Source organism: Podarcis raffonei, chromosome 10 (assembly GCF_027172205.1).
Source record: "Podarcis raffonei isolate rPodRaf1 chromosome 10, rPodRaf1.pri, whole genome shotgun sequence".
NCBI lineage: Eukaryota > Metazoa > Chordata > Lepidosauria > Squamata > Lacertidae > Podarcis > Podarcis raffonei.
Window position 1 is genome coordinate 27,941,074 of NC_070611.1, and position 25,557 is coordinate 27,966,630.

General features: G+C 43.6%; 1 protein-coding gene across 3 annotated transcripts in view; it reads left to right on the forward strand.

Annotated features, from left to right (window-relative positions):
• The window catches only part of TMEM117 (transmembrane protein 117), a 214,614-nt gene that overhangs the window by 152,674 nt on the left and 36,383 nt on the right, over positions 1–25,557 (forward strand). For all 3 annotated transcript variants that reach the window (XM_053405031.1, XM_053405029.1, XM_053405030.1), the window contains exon 6: positions 13,161–13,320. In XM_053405031.1, the coding sequence (XP_053261006.1) occupies positions 13,161–13,320 (160 nt within the window). The remainder of the gene's footprint in view (positions 1–13,160; positions 13,321–25,557) is intronic.

Sequence of the window (25,557 nt, forward strand, 5' to 3'; positions counted from 1 at the left end):
GCTAGACACCACCGTGGGAGCAGGGCTGGGGCGGGAGAGTGCTAGAGCTCTGTCTGGTCAAGTTGCATGGAATCAATTTCAATCCGTTACCCCCCGAGGATGTGGACAGGCTGCTTGGACGCGTGAAACCAACCACCTGTCTCCTTGATCCTTGCCCATCCTGGCTAATAAAAGCAAGCCAGGAAGGGCTGGGCAATGGGCTCTGCGGGGTGGTGAATGCTTCCCTCTGTGAGGGAACATTCCCAGATCCGCTGAAAGAGGCGGTCATTAAACCGCTTCTTAAAAAACCATCTTTAGACCCAGCCAGTATGGCCAACTATTGCCCAGTCTCAAATCTTCCATTCTTGGGCAAGGTGATTGAGCGAGTGGTTGCTGAACAACTCCAGGCACGCCTGGAGGATGCGGACCATTTGGATCCCTTCCAATCGGGATTCAGGCCTCATCATGGGACTGAAACTGCCTTGGTCGCGCTGGTTGATGATCTCCGGCGAGCTAGGGACAAAGGTGAGAGTTGTTTCCTAGTTCTGCTGGATCTCTCAGCGGCCTTTGATACAATCGACCATAACATCCTTCTGGACCGTCTAGAGGGGCTGGGAGCTGGGGGCACTGTTATACAGTGGTTTCGCTCCTTCCTCCTGGGCCGTGTTCAGAAAGTGGTGGTGGGGATGAGTGTTCAGACCCCTGGGCCCTCACTTGTGGGGTGCCTCAGGGTTCCGTCCTCTCCCCCATGCTTTTTAACATCTATATGAAGCCGCTGGGAGAGATCATCAGGGGGTTTGGACTGGGTGTCCATCAATATGCAGATGATACCCAGCTCTACATCTCTTTCAAATCAGAACCAGTGAAGGCGGTGAAGGTCCTGTGTGAGTGCCTGGAGGCGGTTGGAGGATGGATGGCGGCTAATGGATTGAAGTTGAATCCTGACAAGACAGAAGTACTGTTTTTGGGGGACAGGGGGTGGGCTGGTGTGGAGGACTCCCTGGTCCTGAATAGGGTAACTGTGCCCCTGAAGGACCAGGTGCGCAGCATGGGAGTCATTTTGGACTCACAGCTGTCCATGGAGGGGCAGGTCAGTTCTGTATCCAGGGCAGCTGTCTACCAACTCCACCTGGTACGCAGGCTGAGACCCTACCTGCCCGCGGACTGTCTCGGCAGAGTGGTGCATGCTCTAGTTATCTCCCGCTTGGACTACTGCAATGCGCTCTACGTGGGGCTACCTTTGAAGGTGACTCGGAAACTACAACTAATCCAGAATGCGGCAGCTAGACTGGTGACTGGGGGCAGCCGCCGAGACCATATAACACCGGTCTTGAAAGACCTACATTGGCTCCCAGTACGTTTCCTTTTTTTTTTTTAAGATATTTATTAGAGTTTTACAAAATGAAAAAAGAAAAAAGAAAAAATACAAATAAAAAACAATTCCATCTTTCCATCACATTCTTTCATTTGCTTGATTCCTGAACCTCCTCAAACCTCCCTTTTTGTATTCCAATTTAATTTGTTAGTTCAGCAAATCCTTCCCCTCTTTACTTATCCTAATCTTTAATCTTAAAATAATGTAACATTAAATTTTTGTCTATTAATAATCCAATATTTTCATACTCCTTATAGCATTGTAGCTAAAAACCAATAACTTTTCACCCAACATCCTTCTAACATTCATTAATTTTACAATATTTCCGTAAGTAGTCTTTAAATTTCTTCCAATCTTCTTCCACCGACCCTTCTCCCTGGTCTCGGATTCTGCTGGTCATTTCTGCCAATTCCATGTAGTCCATCACCTTCATCTGCCATTCTTCCAGAGTGGGTAGATCTTGAGTCTTCCTGGCTCCCAGTACATTTCCGAGCACAATTCAAAGTGCTGGTGTTGACCTTTAAAGCCCTAAACAGCCTCGGCCCAGTATACCTGAAGGAGCTTCTCCACCCCCATCGTTCTGCCCGGACGCTGAGGTCCAGCACCGAGGGCCTTCTGGTGGTTCCCTCATTGCAAGAAGCAAAGCTACAGGGAACCAGGCAGAGGGCCTTCTCGGTAGTGGCACCCGCCCTGTGGAATGCCCTCCCATCAGATGTCAAAGCGATAAATAACTACCTGATGTTCAGAAGAAATCTTAAGGCAGTCCTGTTTAGGGAAGTTTTTAATGTGTGATATTTTAGTGTATTTTTGGTTTCTATTGAAGCCGCCCAGAGTGGCTGGGGAAACACAGCCAGATGGGCGGGGTACAAATAATAAATTATGATTATTATATTATTATTATTTACAGAGCGCAAAGTGACAGGTCCCTGTCCTCCTGAGGGTCTTACAATCTGAAAGTCAACCTCAGGGAAAGAACATAGGGAAGGAAATGGAAACAAGAATAAACAGAAAAAGTACGTTGCACATGCTTAGTTACAGGCATTGGTGTTTGCTCTTGAAGAAATAATATTTTTGTTTGTTTTTCTAATTTGCTGTACATCGCGTAGAGGTGATTTATATATTGAGCATGAAGGAACGGGGTGAAAAGTAAAGTAAGGACAAAAAACACTCTGCATCACCTCAAGAAGCCATTGTCAGGGAGCCGACAAGGAGGGCAGGTCATTGGCAGATCAGAGAAAGAGAGTCAACTGCTTGCGTCTTGAGGCCCCAAGCCAGCCCCCCATGAAATAACTACACACGGACCCAGAATTAAGGTTGATGGGTAACATTAAGGCCACAACTTTACTGATTGCAAATTAAATGTGAGTGGTATTGGCACAGGCATTGACTGAAGACTATAATGGACTACTGCCCCAGTTGACAGAGTCTATGTAGGTAAACCCATCGGGGCAGCAACATCGGGGTTTTGCCCGACAGACGCTTACAGTGAGGTTCTACGAGGGAGCCGGTGTAGTGTAGTGGTTAAGAGTGGTAGTCTCGTAATCTGGTGAACTGGGTTCGCGTCTCCGCTCCTCCACATGCAGCTGCTGGGTGACCTTGGGCTAGTCACACTTCTTTGAAGTCTCTCAGCCCCACTCACCTCACAGAGTGTTTGTTGTGGAGGAAGAAGGGAAAAGGAGATTATTAGTCGCTTTGAGACTCCTTTAGGTAGTGATAAAGCAGGATATAAAATCCAAACTCCTCCTCCTCTTTTTCTTCTTCCTCTTCTTCTTCCTGTGATCCCGGCATGGCCCTAGCCCATCAAGTGGATTTGGACAAGATCCGGGACCCCCAGATTCCTTTAACGGAATACCTTTTGATCATTGAGGAGCATGTAATTGCCACACCTCCTCTCCACACACAAAATTAAGCCAACCCCTAACCGCCAAACCTGGAAAGTTGTGATGATTGCTAAGGGGGTAGGCAAAAAAACCAAGTGGCCAGTGCCAATTTGCCAAATAGATAAACATTCCTACTTGGCCCCTGTTCCAAGACTCACACATTGTCCAAAGCAAGGCCGAGAACCTACACTAAGGGTGGGAGGGTGGGTGTTCAGCAGCGCCAATCAGGTGCCTAGGGCACTCTTGCGCTGATGCTTATATAATTCCTTAACCACCCCCACCCCTTTCCTGATTGGCTGTGACCCATGATGCCTATTTAGAGAAATGAAACTTAGACCTAGAAACGAAACCTACTTAGTCAGGGGTGTGTCCAGGGGCCCAGTCGCAAGAAGGACTGCCTTCTGAGAACGATCCCATTTGGCTAACATAAAATTGGTTTATTAAGGAAGCATAACAGAGAACACACAGAGACTTCTAAGGGTTGCTCCTGTCTAGATGAAGCAGTTGTCTGGACTGGCTTGTAACTCTCTCTTCAATCCCTAGCCCTCTATATCAGGCCCCTCCCTCTGTCTACAGCAAGCCTCAAGGGACCCTCTCTGTGTCTGCCTGGCTCTCTGCTCAGCAATTTACAATAGATGCCTCGTTCTGGGAGTGGGTCGGCAGGCTGTCTTGCAGGCTGTTGACAGAGAAGTTGTCAGGGTAGCTCTGTGGTAGAACTCCCAAGTCTGATTCCCTGTGTTGGGGCACCTGCCAGTTTCCTCCTCTTCATCATCCTTCAAGCTCCCAGCCTCCAGTACTTCCCAGCTCTTCCCCTCCTCTGTGGCCGGTTTCCCACCACCAGGAGCCAGGATTGAAATCCTCTGGGCTTACCTGGGAGGCTTTTGGTTCAGCAGCTTCCAGCACTTCTCATCCAGCCAGTCCCTGAAAGCCATTCAATATTACCCTGTTCCACCATCCCTCTCTGCTTTTAGACTAGCTATCTGGTTAGAGATCTCTACAGAGCATGTGTGTCTTAGATGACCACGAGTATGAGAATAAATGAAAATAATAAATAATTTTTGAAAACTGGCACCACTACACTGGCCTCTGTATTCCCCACCCGCTTCCGATTTAAGGTTACATTCTTGACAATGTCTTTCCTCATTCTGCACCACATTATTAGAATACTTGGAGAATTTCTTTAATTATTGTAGTAAAGGCTCTGTTCTAGGAGCAATGAATTAGATTACATTTCCAAATAATTAAAATTGAAGTATTTATTGTGAGCTCATTTGATGCAAAGTTCCTTCAATTATTGGGTTACATAAAGAGGTAAGAATAAAGGATAATTATTTTTTACGGGTAATTTATAATAAGGATAGTAAATGGGTATATGTGATTAAGATGAATAGATTGTAATTGAATGGTTGTGCGTTGGATGGGGTATTTATATATGCAATTTATACAAGTCTGAAATTAATTCATTAATTGATTAATTAATTAATTAAAATGCATTCCCCTCAATCTAGCAGAAGAGAAAGGAATGAGTTGTTGCTGCCATGGATACAGAATGCTTGCGAAAAGTTAATGGAGAAACTATTCATTGGAATGGGCAACACTAATCATTGTCTTTCTTTAAGACCATCTAATCTAAGATGGCAATTAAAACCTGCTGCCTTATAGCAGAATGCCTGTGGCTAAGGGAGCCCCAGATAGACTTTTTAAAGGGTTTTTTTCCTTTTTCATTCTGTTTTTTATTTTCATTGCTTCTGAGCAGAGGGGGAGAGTGGGGGGAAAGAGATGTGCCTTTGTGACCATCATAAGGACCAACCCATTTCTCACTCTGCAATGCCAATTTCAACAGGGAACAGGAAGAAGTGGTTGTTACTGAGCCTAGTCCTCTGTACATCTAACAGAGCCTTCTCTGTCCTGATGCCATCCAGATGTTTAGGTCTACAACTCCCATCATCCCCTGGCATTGGCCATGCAGGCAAGCTAAAGCGGACAGGTCCTGTAGCAACATTTAAGAGCATAAGAACAGAAGAAGAGCCTACCAGATCAGGCCAATGGCCATCTAGCCTAGCATCCTGCACTCACATCCTGTACCAATGGTCCATCTACTCCAGCATCCAATACCAACCAGATGTTTGTGAGAAGCATCCAATATGTAGGGCACCAGGTGGAGGAAGAATGAACTCTGACCAAAGACTACGAGTGGAGATCCGCTATAAGGCTTTCTGCTCAAAATATTGTATCTGTTCACAGTCCCCAATCCACGTTGTAATTTGATATATGTGTGTACTCAGGTGTGAGTCCCATTGGATGCAGGTAAGTGGACATAGGATTGCAGTCTCCTAAACACGTTTAACCAAGTCATACTGAACTCAGTGGGACTTGCGTTCTGAGCAAATATGCTCAGGCTTCCTCTGTACAGTCAGTAGTTTTGCTACCAAGCAAACAGTGTAATCCAGAAATCAATGTGCACTCGGATGCGCCTGCAGGGGTCCCCTTTCATTCCAATGAAGGGAGCCAACCCACGCATGCAGATAAATGTGCGCACCTTGGCTCTTTTAATTGAAAAGAAGCCACTCAGATGAGGAGAGCTCTGTATGCATCTGAGTTTTCACCAAGAGAACAGATCGTCAAATGAAGGTGAAAAATGTGTCAAAGGAACGAGGGATAAAACGGACAAAAGAAAAGACGGTGGCATTTGGACACGACACGTTATAGCACATTGTGCTCAGTGGTTATTGTTTGCTGCAAAATTGTTCATCGGAGTCAGTTCTAGTTCTGGAATGAAAACATGAAGGGCAAAAGTTCTTTTCTCCGGCTTGCAAAACGTTTTCTAAGTATCGAGAACAGCAACATCAAACCTGGCCTTACGCAAGCTTTTATTTCCACAGTGCACTATTTAAAGCTTCCAACGTGGTTATGAAGGACTGTGCATGATAAATTGCTAGCATGCAGATATTGTATTCAACATGAATGTATAATATATATTTTTTCCAGTGAGACAGAAGTGTGTGATATATTAATTTGGGGGCTGTTGACTTTAATGGATTTAATTGGTTGGTGAATTGACTTTGATTAATTGATGGGGATGAGCTTGAAGGGCACATTTGTTTATCTTCAAAAGCTATTTGGGCTGTGGTGTGTTAGTGTCATAGGGAATGAAACAGAAATTATTTTTAAAATGGATTTGCTTTGTGGGCTAAGCAGCCCTAAGAGGGTCTAGGGAGGCATGAAGGGAGGCATGAAGTACGAGATTCTCCACCACATCAGCAGTCCTGCTGGCTCTTTCTAGCCTCTCGCCAGGGCCAAAGGTGAGAAGAAGAAGAGTTTGGATTTGATATCCCACCTTATCACTACCCGAAGCAGTCTCAAAGCGGCTAACATTCTCCTTTCCCTTCCTCCCTCACAACAAACACTCTGTGAGGTGAGTGGGGCTGAGAGACTTCAAAGAAGTGTGACTGGCCCAAGGTCACCCAGCAGCTGCATGTGGAGGAGCGGAGACACGAACCCAGTTCCCCAGATTACGAGTCTATCACTCTTAACCACTCCACCACACTGGTGTAGGGCAATCCTTCCCTCCCCCCTTTTTTTTGCTGCAGCAGCTCAACAGACCTGAATTAGGCTCCTTTCCTGGGGATAGAGTGCCCTTGTAGCCAGTAGTACCATAGCCAACTCTGCTCCTCTATTGCTCCATTGTAATGGTTGGACATTTCCATTACATTCCTCCTCCCACACTTCCCCTGTTGGAAGCATAGGCCTCTGCAGTGACAGAACCCCTTGCCAATGGAGATAAGCAGTGGCTGGTGGGTGGGGATGCCTGCTTAATCCTAAACCCTCCAGCAGTATGAATTGGGGATTAGGATTGCAGCCTGATTAAATGAATTCTTTTTATCCTTACTTCAATGTTATCCAGAAAAGGCACCTATATTGCTGAGCATGGCTCTAAATTCAAGTACAGTGGTACCTCCGGTTATGAACTTAATTCATTCCGGCACTGGTGGAGGAAGAGGAGTGCAGGGGGGAGCGCACTGCCCCAGGCAGCGTGATCCCAGTGGGGTGCCATTGCCTGCCTGCCTGCACTGGGCACCATGCCCCCAGGACGCGTGACAGCCCCACCCCCACCTGCTCTCCACCACTGCGTTCCGGAGGTCCGTTTTTAACCTGAAACTGTTCTTAACCTTTTGCTAATGGGGCCTCCCACTGCCACCGCACGACTTCCGCTCGCATCCTGGGACAAAGTTTGCTACCAGAGACCTACTTCCGGGTTAGTGGAGCTCGTTACCTGAAGTGTTCATAAGGAGGACTGTACATAACCCAAGGTTCCACTGTAGTCCACACTCTGGGCATACCTAGCTGTTCTTCTGGCGCTTGGTCCTTTGATAGCATCCTTCAGCTGTTTCAGAAACATGGGGGAAACGAAACTGAAGTCCCTTCTTCCTTTGCTCCTCCCAAGAGAGAAGAAGTAAGGCTGGATAAGCTTCTCAGTTCCCCAGCAGGTATTTGATGTCAGAGGAGATGACAGAAGGAGCTAACAGTTGAACTCTGTGTACCCCTTTCCTAAGCCAGGGCCTGGGAAATGGTTCCATGAAGGATAAGCAAAGATCCCCAATAGGAATGAGGTGTACAGCAACCCACTGTGTGCTTGGGTTCTGGTTTAGAAAAAGGAAGTATGTGACAAAGTTTGCTTCACTGAACATCACCTTTCCTTGATAGTTAATCCAATGAAAAATATTTAATCAAGTGCACAGCCCTACACTAATTCTATAGTTTTCATATTAAAATTCTGAGTGGCATTGTACACTTATTTGCCTATGTTTCCCTCTTAATCCATAAACAGGTTATTCTTTGGAGCTTGTTTTCACGTATTGCTAAGTCAAGCCATAGTTTAGTGTGAACACACAAATTCTCCTGGGTCTTTGTAGCTGTGATGTGGCAGCTAAACTAAAGTTAGTCTTAGTTTGTAATCCTAACCCAGTCTCATGGTTAAACTGTCTCCTCCTTAACCATGAACCAAGCCAAGGTTTGCTCTTGGTTAGAACTTGTGCTTAAGGAGAAGAGAACTTAACCATGAGTCCAGATTCAGACAGCACACTAAGACATACATTGGCTTAGCTGCCATGCGTCACTGAATTAAAGGGAGGAGCAAAGTGGGAGTGAACTATTATCATCTTCATATCATTTAATTCTATTAAACTTTGTATATTAATAAACTGAGTGCTTCATTTTTGGTTAAAATTGGGAGTCTTTGTTTTTTTATTGTGTAAGCTTTACTCCCTAGTCCACTGGGAAGCTACTGAGCAAAATTAGAACCAGAATTGGGAATCAATGGGTGTTAGTGCATTGGCCAGGGTTTTGCATGGTGATCGCTGATGTTGATTGGACCACAAGACTAACATCCAGGAGACAGCTTTTTTGCACAATCCTGGTAGTTTGGCTTACCATGCCACAGAACCAAACATCTGTGTGCATGCATCTATGTCCATGCACATATATTAAGATGGAAAGTTGAATAAGTTTAGGACCATACTTCTGGAATTTGCTTGACATATCCAGGATTCATCCATCAGAAATAGCATCTGGTCGGAAATTCCAAAAATTGGGGAAAGTATTGTTGATAGTGTTGTTGAATAGTGTTGATTTTTTGGGTGATTTTTTTTAAAAAAAACATTTTTAGGGGGATTCTTTTTGCAAAAAAAACCCCACACCTCTTTCTCAAAAAAACTCAACAACTTTTGTGCCCAGATTTTCACTTTTTGTAATAACCCTAATTATGTTTCTCTGTTTTAAATGTGATATATGTGTGGTTAGCAGAGCAATTACTTTGATTTTCTTATATAAATAAGTATACATAGCTCAATAAGGTCAAATACATGTGGGCATTGTGCAGACAACAACAAGAAAACCTGTGTATAGACACATCTATTTTTGGATTAGATGGCCATTTCTGCTCCTGCAATTTTTTCGAATAATAAAGTTTAGCCACCATACTACGAGGGGGAAACGTACATTTCCAAGTTTTGGGGGATATGAAAAACATAATACAGCATACACTCAGTTCCTATGGCTAAAAACAAAACTGAGACGTCATACTTAAAATGAGGAAACTAGTCAAACTGGGGCTTTCATCTTGTCTCTTGATTTGAACAGATCATCAAAGCTCTAGTACGAAGATTTTGGCAGAGACAGGAGGGTTGCATTAGGCTTTGGAGAAAATGCTAAATTTAGCTGCAAATGCTGGATAAAAATTCTTGTAAGCAGGAGCTAGGATGATATCTGCCTTCTTCAAAGGTCTTTCAATGACATCTGTGCTGTTTGCTAGCTCCTCCAGATGGCAACAAGAATGATAAAAGGATATTGCACCAATTATGTTCTATTTACATGGGCTGCCAATTTGTTGTTGAGCCCAGTTTAAAGTGCTGGACTTCACCTTTAAATCTCTTAAGTGGTTTGGGACCATGTTACCTGGAGGCCCTCCTGTACCTGTCTGAGCCTAAGGGAGCTTTATAATCAGCCTGGGAGACCCAGCTCTCTGGCCCATCAATAAGACTCCTGTCACTAGGAATCAAAGGAGAACATACTAGTGATAGCCTCCGCTGCCATTTATGCCAAAGCTGAAATGTGGAGAGCATAAATGGATTATGGTTGTTTTTTTGGGTTTTTTAAAGAAAAGAAGTAGGTGTATCTTCAAATGGTAAGGACCACAGGGTTCTTATTCAACATTAGATGCTCTATTTTAATTGAGTACTTTCTAGCTTCCCAGATAATATTGCATAATTGGCAAGGCTGAAATGCAATGTCAATATTTGGGAGTCTCCAGCCTCCTTTATCCAGTTTTCTAGACAAAATTCTCAGAGCCAATCTCAATCTCTTTGAAAAACAGAGAAATTGCCTTCCAACAATACAGTGACATTTTTATATATTCAATGAAATATCTACATGGTGGCATTATTTGCATAAGCGCTATATTGTTTGTCTCCTGTTGCAACCCTTCCCTGTACATTTTTGCTGGATAATTTCTATTTCTATTTTAAATTTCAAAAGACAGTTCAAGCAACAACATTACTGACTCTGCTTATATCATGCATTCATATCAGGACAGTAACTGGAGAATCTCCAAAGATTTAAGTGAGATGCACATAAAAGAATGAATAGTTTTGCATGGATGATTTGCCAGCAACCTTCCTTGAAACATGGCATATATGTTTTGCATGAAAAGTAACAAAGTGGTCAGAGTGACCCCAGCTGATTAGAGCTTCCAGGTGTTACTAGAAAACATGCATATCATAACTCAAGCATAGAGAGTGGAATCCAACCAAGTACTTCTGTTGGTGCAAGGAGTTTTGGCTCCACAGTGGAAATTCCCCACCTATTCCTCTCCTTGTGTGTCAGAATCAAATTTGGGGAGGACATGGAGGTGCACCAGAAGGAGAAAGGAAGAGGTTCCGTTGCACAAGTGCAAATCCTGCACTAGCAGAAGTACTTCATCAGATATCAGATACTGCCCATAGCAATTTGCCTTAGACCAAGTGAGGCCTTTAGTCCATGAGCTTAGCTTTGTGTACATTAACTGTCCTCTCCAAGTTTTCAATTTCCATTCCTACCTCAAGCTGCCAGGAATTGAACCTGGGTGACTTTTCTCAGGCAAGCAGACCCTCCAAGTTTGCCTATTCTCCAATGACAGTCCCAGATTTACAGAAGCTGTCCTGGTTTCCGATTTGATCCTAGGATGTTCCGCTTTTCCTTAGGACGTACCTATTTTCACTGGAGAAATGTTAGAGGATATGACACATGCTGTAGCGGTGCTTTATATTATTCTGCTTCGTTTTGTATTTGATTCCTGTGCACAGTCAAAAAGTAGTCTCTAGGCATACATGACCATATTGCTGTTTGCTTTGTTTAGCCTCTGTCAGCAACTGCACTTGCGTGGGTTCTTTGGCACATTGATTTTCAGGAGCACTGAGCACTGGTCATCTGTGCAAACATCGAAGAAAACATGCTCAGTGTTTTCTCCTTTTCCTCTCTCAGAGAAAGAAATTAATGAGGGGGGAAACGCCTTAGAACAATTGTGAGAGGGCCAATTGGAGGCAGAAGCAAATATTGACTTGCTGACATTCTATTTATGCATATGCCCAGGCATTTATCTGCTCTGTAATACCACATGTGCATTGACATCCAGAATTATTGTTTTCTCTTCCACTGTCTCAAACATTCTAAAGTGCATTGTGAAGAGGGATTCACAGCTATTATGCAGAGACAGCCCAAAGCAAGCCATTGTGTGGCAAAATGATGCGAACTGCATAAATAATGTTGTTTCCCCCCCAATAACCCTGGGTTTCATTTGTTAAATCAAGTATCTCTGTAATTTGATTTTTTGAAATGAATATGTTTACAACTGATTAATAGTGTGGAGGAAGTAGTAGCGCAGTGGTTTTAGCCTTTAATGCCTATAACTCTGTAAGTTTTTTTTGGTCTTCCTAAATAGTTGAAGCTCCAAAGGGTTGTGGCATACTTTCCAGCTTTTGTTCAAGGAAAGTTGGTGATCTTCACATGCACACAGTACTTTGAAAGTGCATGTCAGTACAGTGGTACCTCAGGTTAAGTACTTAATTCATTCCAGAGGTCCGTTCTTAACCTGAAACTGTTCTTAACCTGAAGCACCACTTTAGCTAATGGGGCCTCCCACTGCCACTGCGCCGCTGGAGCACGATTTCTGTTCTCATCCTGAAGCAAAGTAGTAGTATTTCTGGGTTAGCGGAGTCTGTAACCTGAAGCGTATGTAACCCGAGGTACCACTGTATGCTTTTCATTCTGTTTTTCATTCTGTTTTATCATTGACATTCTGTAATGTGTTTTTAATGCTGTACACCACCCAGGAATCTTTTGAGAAAGGGTGGGGATATAAATTGAAACAACAACAACCTTCCCCCAAAGAATCATGGAAACTGTAGTTAGTTGAGGGTGCTGAGAATTGTAGCTCTGTGGGGGTAAACTACAGCTCCCAAGATTCCCAGGATAGTGGATGTGAAGGGTTGATAGTATGAGGTTGATTGAGGGAGTGTGGCTTGGACACAGTTCCAAGGGCCAGACAGAGTTGCCTGGAGGGCCACACTTGGCCCACAGACTTGAGATTCCCCACCCTTTTCTTTCATATGTGGTGGACCTGTAAATGGGTAAAAGGGTATTGGGAAATAATCCATAATGAATTGGGGAAAAAAAGTTTCAAAGCACTTTAAAGAAAACCAGAGTCCTTTTTGTTGGGGATAATTCAGACGGAAATTCCCAGGTGTCAAAAAGGTTATTTATGTATGCCACCACTTCAGCCCATGTTTTGTTAGTCCAAAAATGGGAAACAAGTGAAATCCCAATTAAAAAAGAATGGCTACTTAAACTGATAGAATATGTGCAGCTTGCAGACCTAACATATAGATTAAGAGCACAAGAATAACACACGTTTAAAGAAGATTGGAAAATGTTTATTGAATATATGGGGGGAAATAGCATACACTTGAAAACATTGGCAGCATTAAGATAAATTCAACACTGTAAAAAAGTTTTGATGGATGTAACAATGGAATAGCGAATGGTTTAGTTTATGTAAAATATGCAGGGATTTATATTATGCAAAATGAACCATGGAAAGAGAAGAAGGGAAGTCACAGACATTTTAAGGATGTTTAAATGAACATTCTAAATTGTAAAACAGAAAATTTAATTTAAAAAATGTGTGTGTGTGTGTGTGTGTGTGTGTGTAGATATGAGAGATTCCCTGCCCCTGTTTTAAAAGAAGGTCAACCAGCAATTTCAAGTGGATAAAAACATCATCCTTTAAAAGCATTTGCAAGATAAATAAAAGCAACCTTGTAATTCCACCCATCCTCTGCAGGCACACACACACTCTGTGATTTGATGACCTCTTTTCTGCTTTCCCCATTCAGGACAGTTCTGTTTACTTTGACCTCAGTGGTTGTGCTCATCATCACAACTGACTGGATCAGCTGGGACAAGCTGAACCGTGGATTCCTGCCAAGCGACGAGGTTTCGCGGGCCTTCTTGGCTTCCTTCATCTTAGTGTTTGACCTTCTGATTGTCATGCAGGTACATTGTCTCAATATTTCTTTCACGGAGTGCTGAAGTTGCTTTCTTGCTAGAGTCTCCCCACTCCAGCCTCTGCTGTTCTGCCAAGGCTTTATAAAGTCAAATAAATGTTTGTTTCACAGCCGCTATTAATAGATTTGCATTACATCAGTGTTCTTGGGTGGGGAGGGGGGGAAGGTTTTAAAAGCTACTTGTTTTTTTTTTAATAAAAAAAAATCTGATTATTGCCAGCTTTGTTTTGCCAGGGTTTTGTGACTGTAGAAATGGGCAGTTGCCGTTTGCCAAAATGGAATGGAAGAAAAGGAGGAAATAAAAGGAAAGTTGTTTTGTGATAAAAGGCCTCCATTGTGAGGATGCAATAACATACCGAGGCAAGGTTTACAAAACTATCAATGTACAATCTGTGGTTATGTGGAATTAACAACCGTTCTCAACAGGCAGTCTTTCCCCCCTTTGTGCCAGCAAATTCTCACCCAGTCTAGCGGCAGCTTGTTGTGTCAGATTTCTTCCTACCAACCAGTGTTTCTAAGGAGATAGTTTTTTGTAGACCATCCAGGCTTGCTCTTTCAAATTTCACTGCTACATTGGGAGTCCTGCACAAGAGAAGAGCAAAAATGTCTTCATGTGGCCTTTCAACTCTGCCACCATTTGAATATTCACACACAGACACACATACACACATAGGGCTCTGGCAGACAAAGTAAGAATTTTCTTTGGTTTCAATTGACTTTTTTTGTCACTGACTATTTAGAGTAGAGTTTGCCAATGTAGAGGGACACGGGTGGTGCTGTGGGTTAAACCACAGAGCCTAGGACTTGCCGATCAGAAGGTCAGCGGTTTGAATCCCCACAACGGGGTGAGCTCCCGTTGCTCGGTCCCCGCTCCTGCCAACCTAGCAGTTTGAAAGCACGTCAAAGTGCAAGTAGATAAATAGGTACCGCTCCGGCGGGAAGGTAAATGGCATTTCCGTGTGCTGCTCTGGTTCGCCAGAAGCGGCTTAGTCATGCTGGCCACATGACCCGGAAGCTGTACGCCGGCTCCCTCGGCCAATAAAGCGAGATGAGCACCGCAACCTGTCGTCTGCGACTGGACCTAATGGTCAGGGGTCCCTTTACCTTTACCTTTGCCAATGTAGTGCCCTCAAGATGTTGTTGGACAACATCTCCCACCATCTCTGATCATTGGCTATTCTGACTGGTGTTTGTGGGGGATGGAGTCAACCACATGAGGAGGCCCATGGTATATCTACCACTTAGCTTCTAACCATGGTGGCCTTAGAGTCAATGTAGTTGGCGGAGATTGGTGGGTTGGTGAAGGCAGGGTTGTGTTGCTCACTTGGCTTCCTGATGGTGAGCATTGCTGCCAAGGGGAGAAGGGGCAAGGCATAGGGAGCTTAGCACAGTGTGGATGTGGCAGCTGCTGCTGGCAGTGTATCAGAACAAGTGTCAGCCATAAGATCTTCTCTCATTAACCTCGGGATCTTGTAGCCAGGAAAACTGGTGGGGAAACTGTTTCTTCCTTGTGTTTCTTCATAGTGGAATATGTCTAAGCCATCTCCAATCTCGTTCTACTCACCATTTGTGGTCTGGATTGAGTAGGTTGTTCTGTAGGTGGCAGCTGTGTGGATGGTTCAGAGGGTTAGACCCAGTGGCATAGCGTGTGTTGCCAGTGCCCAGGGCGGAAGTGGAGGAAGTTGAGAGGGAGGGCGATGGATAGAGTACTCATGCACATTCAACTGCCCAGCAGTCTCCACATCACCCAAGAGATCGCAGCTGCAGAGATAAGAAAAGAGTTGTTTGGTTGTATGGAGATGTCACTTCCTAGTTCACATGGAGAAGCCATGTTCAATGGAGCCCAGCTCTGTGCCCCCGGTACACCACTGGTTAGATCAGCCCTTGCCAATGTGGTTTCCCTTCAAATGTTTTGAACTACAACTCCCAGCACCTGCTGGCTGGTCCAAGACACCTGGAGGGCAAAGACTGAGTTGGCCTTTTTTCTCCCAACCATCCTGTGCTTCTATCCTTCAGTGCAGTTCTACTGAGAATGCCAAAGCAATATGTGATGTAATGACTGGTTCCAGTAGGCAGAAACCTGGCTTAATAGTATGCCTCTGAACTTTGGTTTAATGGGGGAAACTATGAAAGTGTGACCGTCTCTTTTACAACGTGATGCAGTTTTCCTTCCACTTTTGTTTTGCTTCCCCAACCCACTCTTCACATTGTGTTTAATAAGATGCAAGAGAGCCTCTAACAAATGGATCCACTTTGTGTGGCCGCAATGAGAAACATGAATACGAATAGCCCCTACATTATCCTATGCAACACTGAATATCATTATACTGAAGGCACAGGATGCTGCCACCATTATTACTAAATCATTCCTTTGACTATGAAAAATGAAGTCACCACAATATGACCTTGAGGGTATCGAGCTAAGAGGGAAACTTCATTTGAAAATCCTTGGCTTCAGTGCTCCCTCATATATATATATATTACTGTGCAGAGTAAGTCTTAAGTTTAATTGCATTTTTGAATGATGTTTGCACAGCAGAGTTGTTATTTATTTAAAGATATTTATCCAGGATGCACACAACGGAGGTGACTCATCTTATTTACAAGGTGGCTCCGGCACCCGCAAATTGCCATTGCAATAAAGTTAGGCCGACTCAGGCTGGTATTAAATTACAGGTTGAAATAATAATAATTGCAGTAAAGGCCTTCTAACCAAACTAGGGACCAACCAGAAGTGCCCTAAATGCTCATATAAATTTGGTTCAGTTGTACTGAGAACATTACTTTCCACTTGTGGATTATTTAATCTTATATAACAGGAGAAGCCAATGTGGTGGCTATCTTATGGACTACAACTCCCATCATCCCTGAATAATCATCATTCTGCCAGGGCTGATGGGAGTTGTAGTCCAACATCTGGAGAGCACCGTATTGGCTACTCTTGCTGCACACCATTTCCTGTGATTTCCTCCAAATTGTTACTACTTTATCTGCAACTAACTTTAGTAATAGAAACAGAACAGGACTGAGCCACAGTTTCTCAGTAAATAATTTCCAAACAGATTTTTTTTGAAAAGCAATATTTTTGAACTCCTGAATGAGGCTGTGGATCCAGTCTTAATATTGCTCAATATTAGTTTAATATTACTAACGGACGCCATGAGCTTGGTCCCTAGTCCTCTCAGTCCTCTGCTTCCTTAATCCACCAACATGAACTAATAATCATAGAGGATGATATCCAGAATTAGCCACCCTCAGAATACAGTCACTTAAAGCAATTAAGTAACAGAATCAAATTATTTAAGTCAATTGATTTCAGTGGGTCTCCTTGGCAATAAGTGTTGGCTGTCACCCAGAGTTTAATTCAACATTAAAGTGAGCCATATCCTCTCAAAAAAAAAACAAAAAACCATTATTGAAAATTTCCTTTGTTAAGCTGTTCCTAAACTATTGGACAATTTCAGTTCTCCCCTGGATAATGTTTGGCGAATTGTCCTCAACCCAATTTCACTGCCCAAAATAGCATGGGGGATTATGGGAGGCCATTTTCACTCAGCTGTAAGTACCTATCATCTAGAATTGGATCCAGATTTAAGTCAGTGGGTCTACTCTAAGGATGACTAAGTTTGAATCCAACCCCTAGTGTGCAAAAGTCATTCTCAGCATTGGGGGGGGGGGTTGTTATATTGAATCCCTGCTGAAATGGTTAGGATTTGGTGTTTATTTCAGCCCAATATTCATCTCGCTTTTCAACTCAGTACAATGCAACTATGACTGGCGCCATCGCAGCAACATTTTTGAAATGCATCATATCCCATCATGCAAGGCAATGGACCAAAAGTTGGGGGTGAGGTTTTGGAGGCCAGGATGATACCGAGCCCCCAGCATATACACACGTATAGGACCTGTTTTGCACTCGTGCAAGATCACTTCACTAGGCAGTGTATGTGAATATTGCATCCACATGAGGGTTCAACTGTATGAATCTTTCCAAATTTCTCAGCACCCTCCTGTATAGTTCTGATATCCTCATACTTTCCCCTATGCCATGGGGCCACACCAGGCAGTGAAATACTTCTCATGATGCTAAACAAGTGTATGTGCAGTTTCTGAAGAAGAAGGCGTAACAGATTTTTGTAGCTGCGCTTATATTTTTAACTGCTGTTTGCTCATCTCACTTTACAAGAATTATTGGCCTCAAGCTGATGGAGCCAATTTAAGTGCAAATATACTGTGTTCCAAATGTGCCACTATACACTCTGAGTGAGGGTGGGAGAGAAAACAGCTTTACCAATATGTAGGCAATACTGCATCAATTCTGCTTGATGCAAATTGATGTAGCGGCAAATAAACTTCTGGAATTTGTGTGTGGGCAGAAGCCATAGAGAGTCAGAAGTGGAACAACTGGGACAACAGAGCTAAGGAATCTAAATGAACAGCCAATAGAAATTTCAGCTGTGGTCTCAGGCACATATTTACTTGAAACAGATGGATTGTTCATTGTTTTTGTTGTTGTTGATGATGATGAGAAATTGTCCTTTGCAGTTTGGATGCAAAAGAGGGTGAAAGTGGTCACAACCATGGATTTTTTTCCAGCCAGAACTCACCAGAAATCAGCTTTGGCACCTCCCATGTGAGGTATACCTGTATACCTGAAGGAGCGTCTCCACCCCCATCGTTCTGCCCGGACACTGAGGTTCAGTCCTGAGGGCCTTCTGGTGGCTCCCTCCCCGTGAGAAGCGAAGTTACAGGGAGCCAGGCAGAGGGCCTTCTCGGTAGTGGCGCCCGCCCTGTGGAATGCCTTCCCATCAGATGTCAAAGAAATAAACAACTATCTGACTTTTAGAAGACATCTGAAGGCAGCCCTGTTTAGGGAAGTTTTTAATGTTTGAATATTTATTCTGTTTTTAATGCTCTGTTGAAAGCCACCCAGAGTGGCTGGGGAAACCCAGCCAGATGGGCAGGGTATAAATTATTATTATTATTAAACAGGGAAGGTGTTCATGGTGAGTGAGTTCTGGCACCTCTTTTTCTAGAAAAATAGCATTGGTCACCACTGTCAACAGAAAACAGGAGACAGACAAGGCAGCTGTGCAGTATGGTCCCAATAGAACTCCTCTCTGCTCTTGTGCCTTTTATTCAATAAAAACACCCCTTTCACAGGGTTGCATCCAATGCTATTTATCCCATGTTAGTTATATTCAGAGTAGACCCACTGAAATTAATGAGCAGGGCTAACTTTGGCATGGCAATTTCAACACTAACATTGCATACAGCCCATAGTTTTTAATGATGCATCTAGTGCCATGTGTAGTTTGACCCTGAGGCTTTGGCAAGCCCAGGTGCTTGATAACCATTTTTAATGTAAGATGGCATTCTGTGTAACTTCTTCAGAAAACAGGGCACAGATATGGATGCCCAGTAATAATGAGCACAACAACAAATCAATGAAACCCTCAGCGCCTTCTTTATGAGATACCCTTATGGGCTGATACACTCAGCCTTCCATTCACTGCTTCAAAATTTATTTCTTTGACTATCTCCAAGGATGACATTCTCTTTGACCTATCCTGACACGCATTAGTCTATCTGACCCACCTCATCAAATTTATCAGACTTTTCCCATCTGGATTTAATTAATTTGGTACAGGGAATCAAGGTTAATTGTTGACCTCATATCAATCAGATTTGTGTTTCCTAGGTCTTTTCACTTCCCCACTTGCTTTCATATGTACCTTGACCTTCCTATCAAGGTTTCACATGATTGATGGCTCCTATCAAGTCCATGTGCACCTTACACTTCCATCCTTGCTTCCTTCACCATTCTGAGAATACAACAAAGAATTGATGTGTAGCTCTCTTTCCAGTAACACTGAAGTTTACTTGTAACTTAAGTGTAGCAAAATTGGGCTAAAGTATCTTGAAAACAGTTTTCTTCAAATTGGGATGTGTCCATCAGATCACACTTTCCTGCTAAGTGTGTATTGATGGTTTATTGGTAAAGGTAGCAATATCGGTAATGAAAGTAACTGTAATGCCATGGGGGAAAGTCTTAGATTCTGTTCCATTTCTAACATCTGCATCAACATTTCTGTGAAACAGAGAACAATCTAAAGTTAGATCATTTCAAGTACACATTAGAAGTGGGATTCTGGACTGAGAGAAATACAGGGATTTATGACCTGTATTGTAATTGGGATCTTAACTCTGAACAGTTTCAGTAAGTCCATTCCATTAATCAGGCACTGTGACATGTCTGACCTTACTGTAATAGCAGATCAGTTAGAGGTATAACTGAAGTTATCTTGTAGAGAAATAATTCATTATTGCTTAAGCCCTCGGAACATTTGCGCCAGAAGAAGCACATTAAATTCAAGGGCTCGGAATATTTTCAAGTTTGGACATTGCCAGACCTGCAACAAAAAGTGAAAGTGATGCCCTTCTGCTTTAGATTGGAGCTCATTTTACAAAGGGGGCACACAGAGGAGACAAAAAACAATGCCATCTCTTGAATCTGCTATCCAAAGCATCTGTTTCATGCTGGGGGGGGGGGGAATAAGCAGGTATGCCCTGGTCATAGCCCAAGCATCTCCCAAGTGTCAGTCTCAACATTCTCCAAACTCAACTCACAACTTCTGAAACAGATCTGAACATGCCCCCCGGAACTGCTGCCTCTGTTGGCAGTTTTGGCTGTCTGCACCATCAGTATGAAGCACGTGGTTTCTAAGGTTACACCCCAAAACTCCTAGGGGTGGCTACCCTGTGGACCTCCAGCTGGACTCCAACTCCCATCAGCCCCTGCTAGTATGGTAGTATGGCCAATGGTCAGGGAGAAGTTGTAGTTCAATAACATCTGGAGGCCTACAGCTTTGCCACTCTTGTTATACCCACATACCCGCGTGCACTTAAATAGCAAACAAGAGAATGCATTGAAATGGCAGCTACTTACATTTTCGTTGGGATCCAGTATCACTGTAATGAAGGTTAACAGCCATGTTGTTTTCAGAACATAGCTGAATCAGTGGCTCACAGTACAGCTTTATGAAGAGTGATGGGGACTTAACAGCTAGTGAAGCATAATATCTTTGAAAGATGAGATAACAAGCATCTGGGCAAACATCAAATGGTCATGTGAACTGGCCCCGGTCGTTATAGGAACTGACCCAGACCCTGGAATCATCATCTGAAGATGTTCTTGGTGTGCCTCCTCCATGAGATGTCAGGAGGGGGGAGGAACATGAGAACGAGCCTTTTCAGCAATGGCTCCTCATTTGTGGAGTGCTCTCCCCAAGGAGGGGAGAGGGGGTTCTCTCCTTCTGGCCACTGGTCAGCAGTCATGGCTATTTAATGCTTTTCATTAAAGCATTAATGAATGCTTTAATGAAGCATTCCCACCAGTCATTGCTGTTATTTGCCGCTCGGGAGGGGATGGATATTTCAAGGTTGAAAATGCCACTGTGTTGAAATAATAGAAAGCTTGAAATGGCAAAAATTGCTTGCTTTCTGTCTTCCCCTCCCTGTTTTCTCGCAGCTATTCTGGTACAGTGATTGGCCTCTGCAGAGAATATCCATCTGCTGTAATTTTTCTCTGATTGACTCCATTGTTCTAAGATGTGCCTTTCGTGCTTCGTGCTTCCTCATTGTTGCCTGTATTACAATGACAGTAGGTGGATTGGTTGTCAAGAGTTTCATTCTCAAGAACCAATGCTCAGAAATGTCTTAATTTGCCCATGAATATATACTAGAATTTGTTATGCTTTAACAGCTATAAAGTCTAATGTTACCTTTTTAGGAAGCAAACCGCAGGTACTAAGATTTCTGCACCTCCCCTTTGTTATTTAATTCAGGGGTGGGGAACATTTCTCAGTTTGAAGGCTGCAGTTCCAGCGGCCACAGACCAACGGGGGAGGGGGGGCAGAGCCAAAAACAGGCAGAGAAATGGATGTTACTCCTAGCTTTGTGCAGAAGGTTACATTCCAGCCAAGCAAAATACACATCCCTCTCCATCCTCCATCCACCCAAACCTCTTGAATCTGGACCACTACAGAATGCATATCAAATCAGTCATGTTTATTGGTTTGAATGCTCTCCTTCCTATCAAAATTTCCCTACAGAAAAGTGCATGTCACTGAAAGGGTTTTAGCTTCCCTATCTTCCTGATATGCTCGTTTTCTGGCACGATGAAATTTCAACATTCAAATATGTAATTCGTCGCCCGCAGTCTGAAAGAGCATAATTTTGCAGGAGGCCTGAATGACGTACGTTGGGGTTCAAAAAGTGGATTGTAAGCATTCGCTTCTCTTTGTCTAGCTCAAGTCACACTGTTACATTCATCTTCCAAACTGCCCTGTTACTCCATTGATTCCCATTCTCTGAACGCTACCTTAAAATAATTACATGCTAAGCTCTTGTTTGAAATGCACCTTTCAGGCTTGTCTCAGGGACCATGGGATCTCACAGACATAATCCTCCTTGGGCACACTGATGCATATTAGCAACTGCATGCACAGTGCACACCAGAGTAAAGAAATTGTTTGCTGTTAGCGCTAGCATATACAGAAACAGCAGGATAAAATATGAGTAATGTTGTGTGTCTGATTGCTTCTTTTCTGCATAGCCGATTAAATGGCAGTTGTTTGTGCTTCCTCAGGAAGTTTGATGGCTACTGGAGAGTACCTTAGTTGAAAGGCACACTTATTTTTATTGCCTTTGAGCGCCTGCAATGTACCATAAAGCTGTTGCCATTTTTGCATAACAAAAGGGATATGCATGCTTAATCACTAGGTGCCTTGCAATAATGACTACGTTAGGTATATTAGCATCTGTTATAATAATACTTTATTGTGGCCATTAATGGGTAATTTTGCTTCTCTTCACCATACAGAGGTAGGGATTTTTTAAATTTATTTTTTTGCCCGCTTTGTTTACATAGCAATTGAATGTTACAGTTCCTTCCCAAGAATGCTTAAACTCTTCCAAAACTGTACATTTGAATTTTTTAAAAAATAGAATACATTTTCAACTTGTTTAAAAATAATAAACATGAACAATAACAGTTTTAACGCAAGCCAGGCTTCTGGCATCCCACTGGTCAGAATCAAAACATGTTTGTAAAGTTTCCACCTTAGCTATTACTGCGTTCTCACTGGATTGTGTTACAATTGTATTATGGAATTTGGCTTGCGTGGTAATGGATTAATCTTAGCTAAGTAAGCATGCCAAACAACATTTGTCTTATAAAGTCACAGGAGCTGTGGCAGTATTTTATCTTCTGCTAGCACATTTGCAAAGCTAAGCAGGGTCCGGTATGGTTTCAAACTGGATGGGAGACCGCATGTTGAGATTACCTGCATTGCAGGGGGTTGAACTAGAGAATGCCTGGAGTTCCTTCCAACTCTACAATTCTATGATTCTAAGATGCAAATGGACAAGAGATGTCTCCTTGTGGTAATGTCAACACACACAATCACTTATTGTTGAAGATACAGTGGTACCTCGGGTTAAGTACTTAATTTGTTCCGGAGGTCTGTTCTTAACCTGAAGCTGTTCTTAATCTGAAGCACCACTTTAGCTAATGGGGCCTCCCGCTGCTGCCGCGCCACCATGATTTCCGTTCTCATCCTGAAGCAAAGTTCTTAACCCAAGGTACTATTTCTGGATTAGGGGAGTCTGTAACCTAAAGCATATGTAACCTGAGGTACCACTGTACTACAGAATTGATCCAGCCTCTATGGCTTCTGAAAGGCATGATCACGTTTTAAGTTTGCATAGTATTAGAACAAAAACACCTTGAAATGATCTGTAATGACACTAGAGAGAGAAAACAGACTTTGCCTTCCTCGTTCTGTACATAAATTTATCGTCGCAAAATTAATCTGTTCTCAAAGTTCTATTTGCTTGTGCTGCTTATATCTTATTTATGGGTTTGTGCACAGCATTTTACATCTCTTCTGCTGCTACGCTGCTCTTCTGCTGAACAGACTGGAATAAAGGTCTCAATAATGAGTCAGTCTCTGCCCTTGGATTTGACACGGCACAAAAGGAAAGGGGATTGGGAAGAAGAAGGAAAAAGGCAAACTCGGGCATTCGTTGTTAGCTGCAGAGTTCTTGTTATGACCAGCTGGAGCAAAAATAGTCCAAAGAGAGAAGTCAAAAGTTCCTGGTCTCTCTGCATGCCCCCCCTACACCCCAAAATTGGCCCATGTGGTCAGGAAAGCCCCCAGAGCAGCATATGGGGAATGGATAGGGTAGATCATTCCATCAGGCAAGCAGATATGTGTGCAGAATGTTTCTAGCAGTGCAGTTCCTCCCTTAGTCTATATACAAGTAATACCACAAATACCTTTTCTGATTAGAAGAGTAAAATTCAATTAAATGTATTTTTGGAGCAGATTTCTATCTGTCACATCCGTTGGAAGACTTTGACCTCAGGTGCTGTCAAGTATGAGGCAGATTTAATTTTACAGGTGTGTGTGTGTGTGTGTGTGTGGTGTGGGTGTAACAGTGTCTTGAGAAATGTAGACTGAAAACTGTATATAATTACAGTTGGAGACTGAACTCCACTGAAGCCTAATTAGATAAAAAGGGGAGGCATAAAGAATAGCTAATGTATCGCTCCCACCAAATTAACTTCTGTTCTGATGGCTGATATTGGTCGCTTTAAGCAGGAGGAGTTTTAGCGTTGCCTTCTGTGGGAGTAGCAACCAAGACCTTGTTGCTTATTTGAGGAAGCAGAAACCCTGACTGCTTTTATATTAGAGGAAAGACAAGGTAGGGAACCTAAGACACCAAGGATGTGGCTGGATTCCAACGCCATCAGTCCCAGCCAGCATGAGCAGTGGCCAGGGATGAAGAGACGTGCAGCCTAACAACACTGGGTTTCGGCACTCGCGCATGCGCAGAAGCACAAAATGACGTCACGCGCAGAAGCGCCGAATCGCGTCACGCGTGTGTGCAGACGCGGTGCTTCGGGTTGCGAACGTGCCTCCCACAGGGATCACGTTCACAACCCGAGGTATGACTGTATAGGAGACTGTGCTTCATGTTTTTGCCTTGCCTCACCTTTCTCTGCAGTGATAAAGCTGCTGCCCTTCACCTGCAGAGCCCCCAATTGTGGATAGGTAAAGGTAAAGGGACCCCGAACCGTTAAGTTCAGTCGTGGCCGACTCTGGGGTTGTGGCGCTCATCTTGCTTTATTGGCCGAGGGAGCTGGCATACAGCTTCCAGGTCATGTGGCCAGCATGACTAAGCCGCTTCTGGCAAACCGGAACAGTGCACGGAAACGCTGTTTACCTTCCCGCCGGAGTGGTACCTATTTATCTACTTGCACTTTGAGGTGCTTTCGAACTGCTAGGTTGGCAGGAGCAGGGACCGAGCAACGGGAGCTCACCCCGTCGCGGGGATTCGAACCCCCGACCTTCTGATTGGCAAGTCCTAGGCTCTGTGGTTTAACCCACAGCGCCACTCTTGTGGACTAATTGTGAATAGTGGAGGACAAATAAAAAGGTGGTTAAATGCACTAGCAAGAGCTTCAGCAAGAGCTGCATTCCTACCCCCAGCAGAGGCAGCAGGCCAGGTTTAGAGATGTGGAGAGAAATTTGACTCAGTGCACCTTTAAAGGTGGATACTTTTATCCTCTTAAATTTAACTTGTATCACTGATGTGTGTTGGCTGTGTCATGCATATTTAAATGCAGGGTGTTTTGTGTTCTTAGAAGCACATTTTCTTAACAGACCCTCCAAGTGTCTATTTTCCAGGGGCAGTCCTGGATTTACAGAAACTGTCCCTGTTGCTGATTTTCCTTAGGACATCCCTATTTTCATCAGATAAATGTTGACGGGCATGGGGTTATGCAAGCCCTGAGCCAATGAGATAACTAACTATACAACCTTCAAAAAAAATATGAAGGCAGGCCTATATAGGGATGTTTTCTAAATGTTTTATTATGTTTATATACCGTATTTTTCGCTCTATAGAACACACTTTTTTCCCTCCAAAAATGAAGGTGAAATATGTCTGCGTCCTATGGAGCAAATGCAGGCTTTCGCTGAAGCCTGGAGAGCGAGAGGGGTCGGTGCGCACCGACCCCTCTTGCTCTCCAGGCTTCAGGCAGCTATCCGCAAGCCTTCTGAACGCAGAGGGAGTTCCCGCCGGGCTCTGAAGGCTTGCGGATAGCAGCCTATTCTGGGGGCTGGGGTCGGGAGAAGCTCGGGCTTCCCCCGCCCCC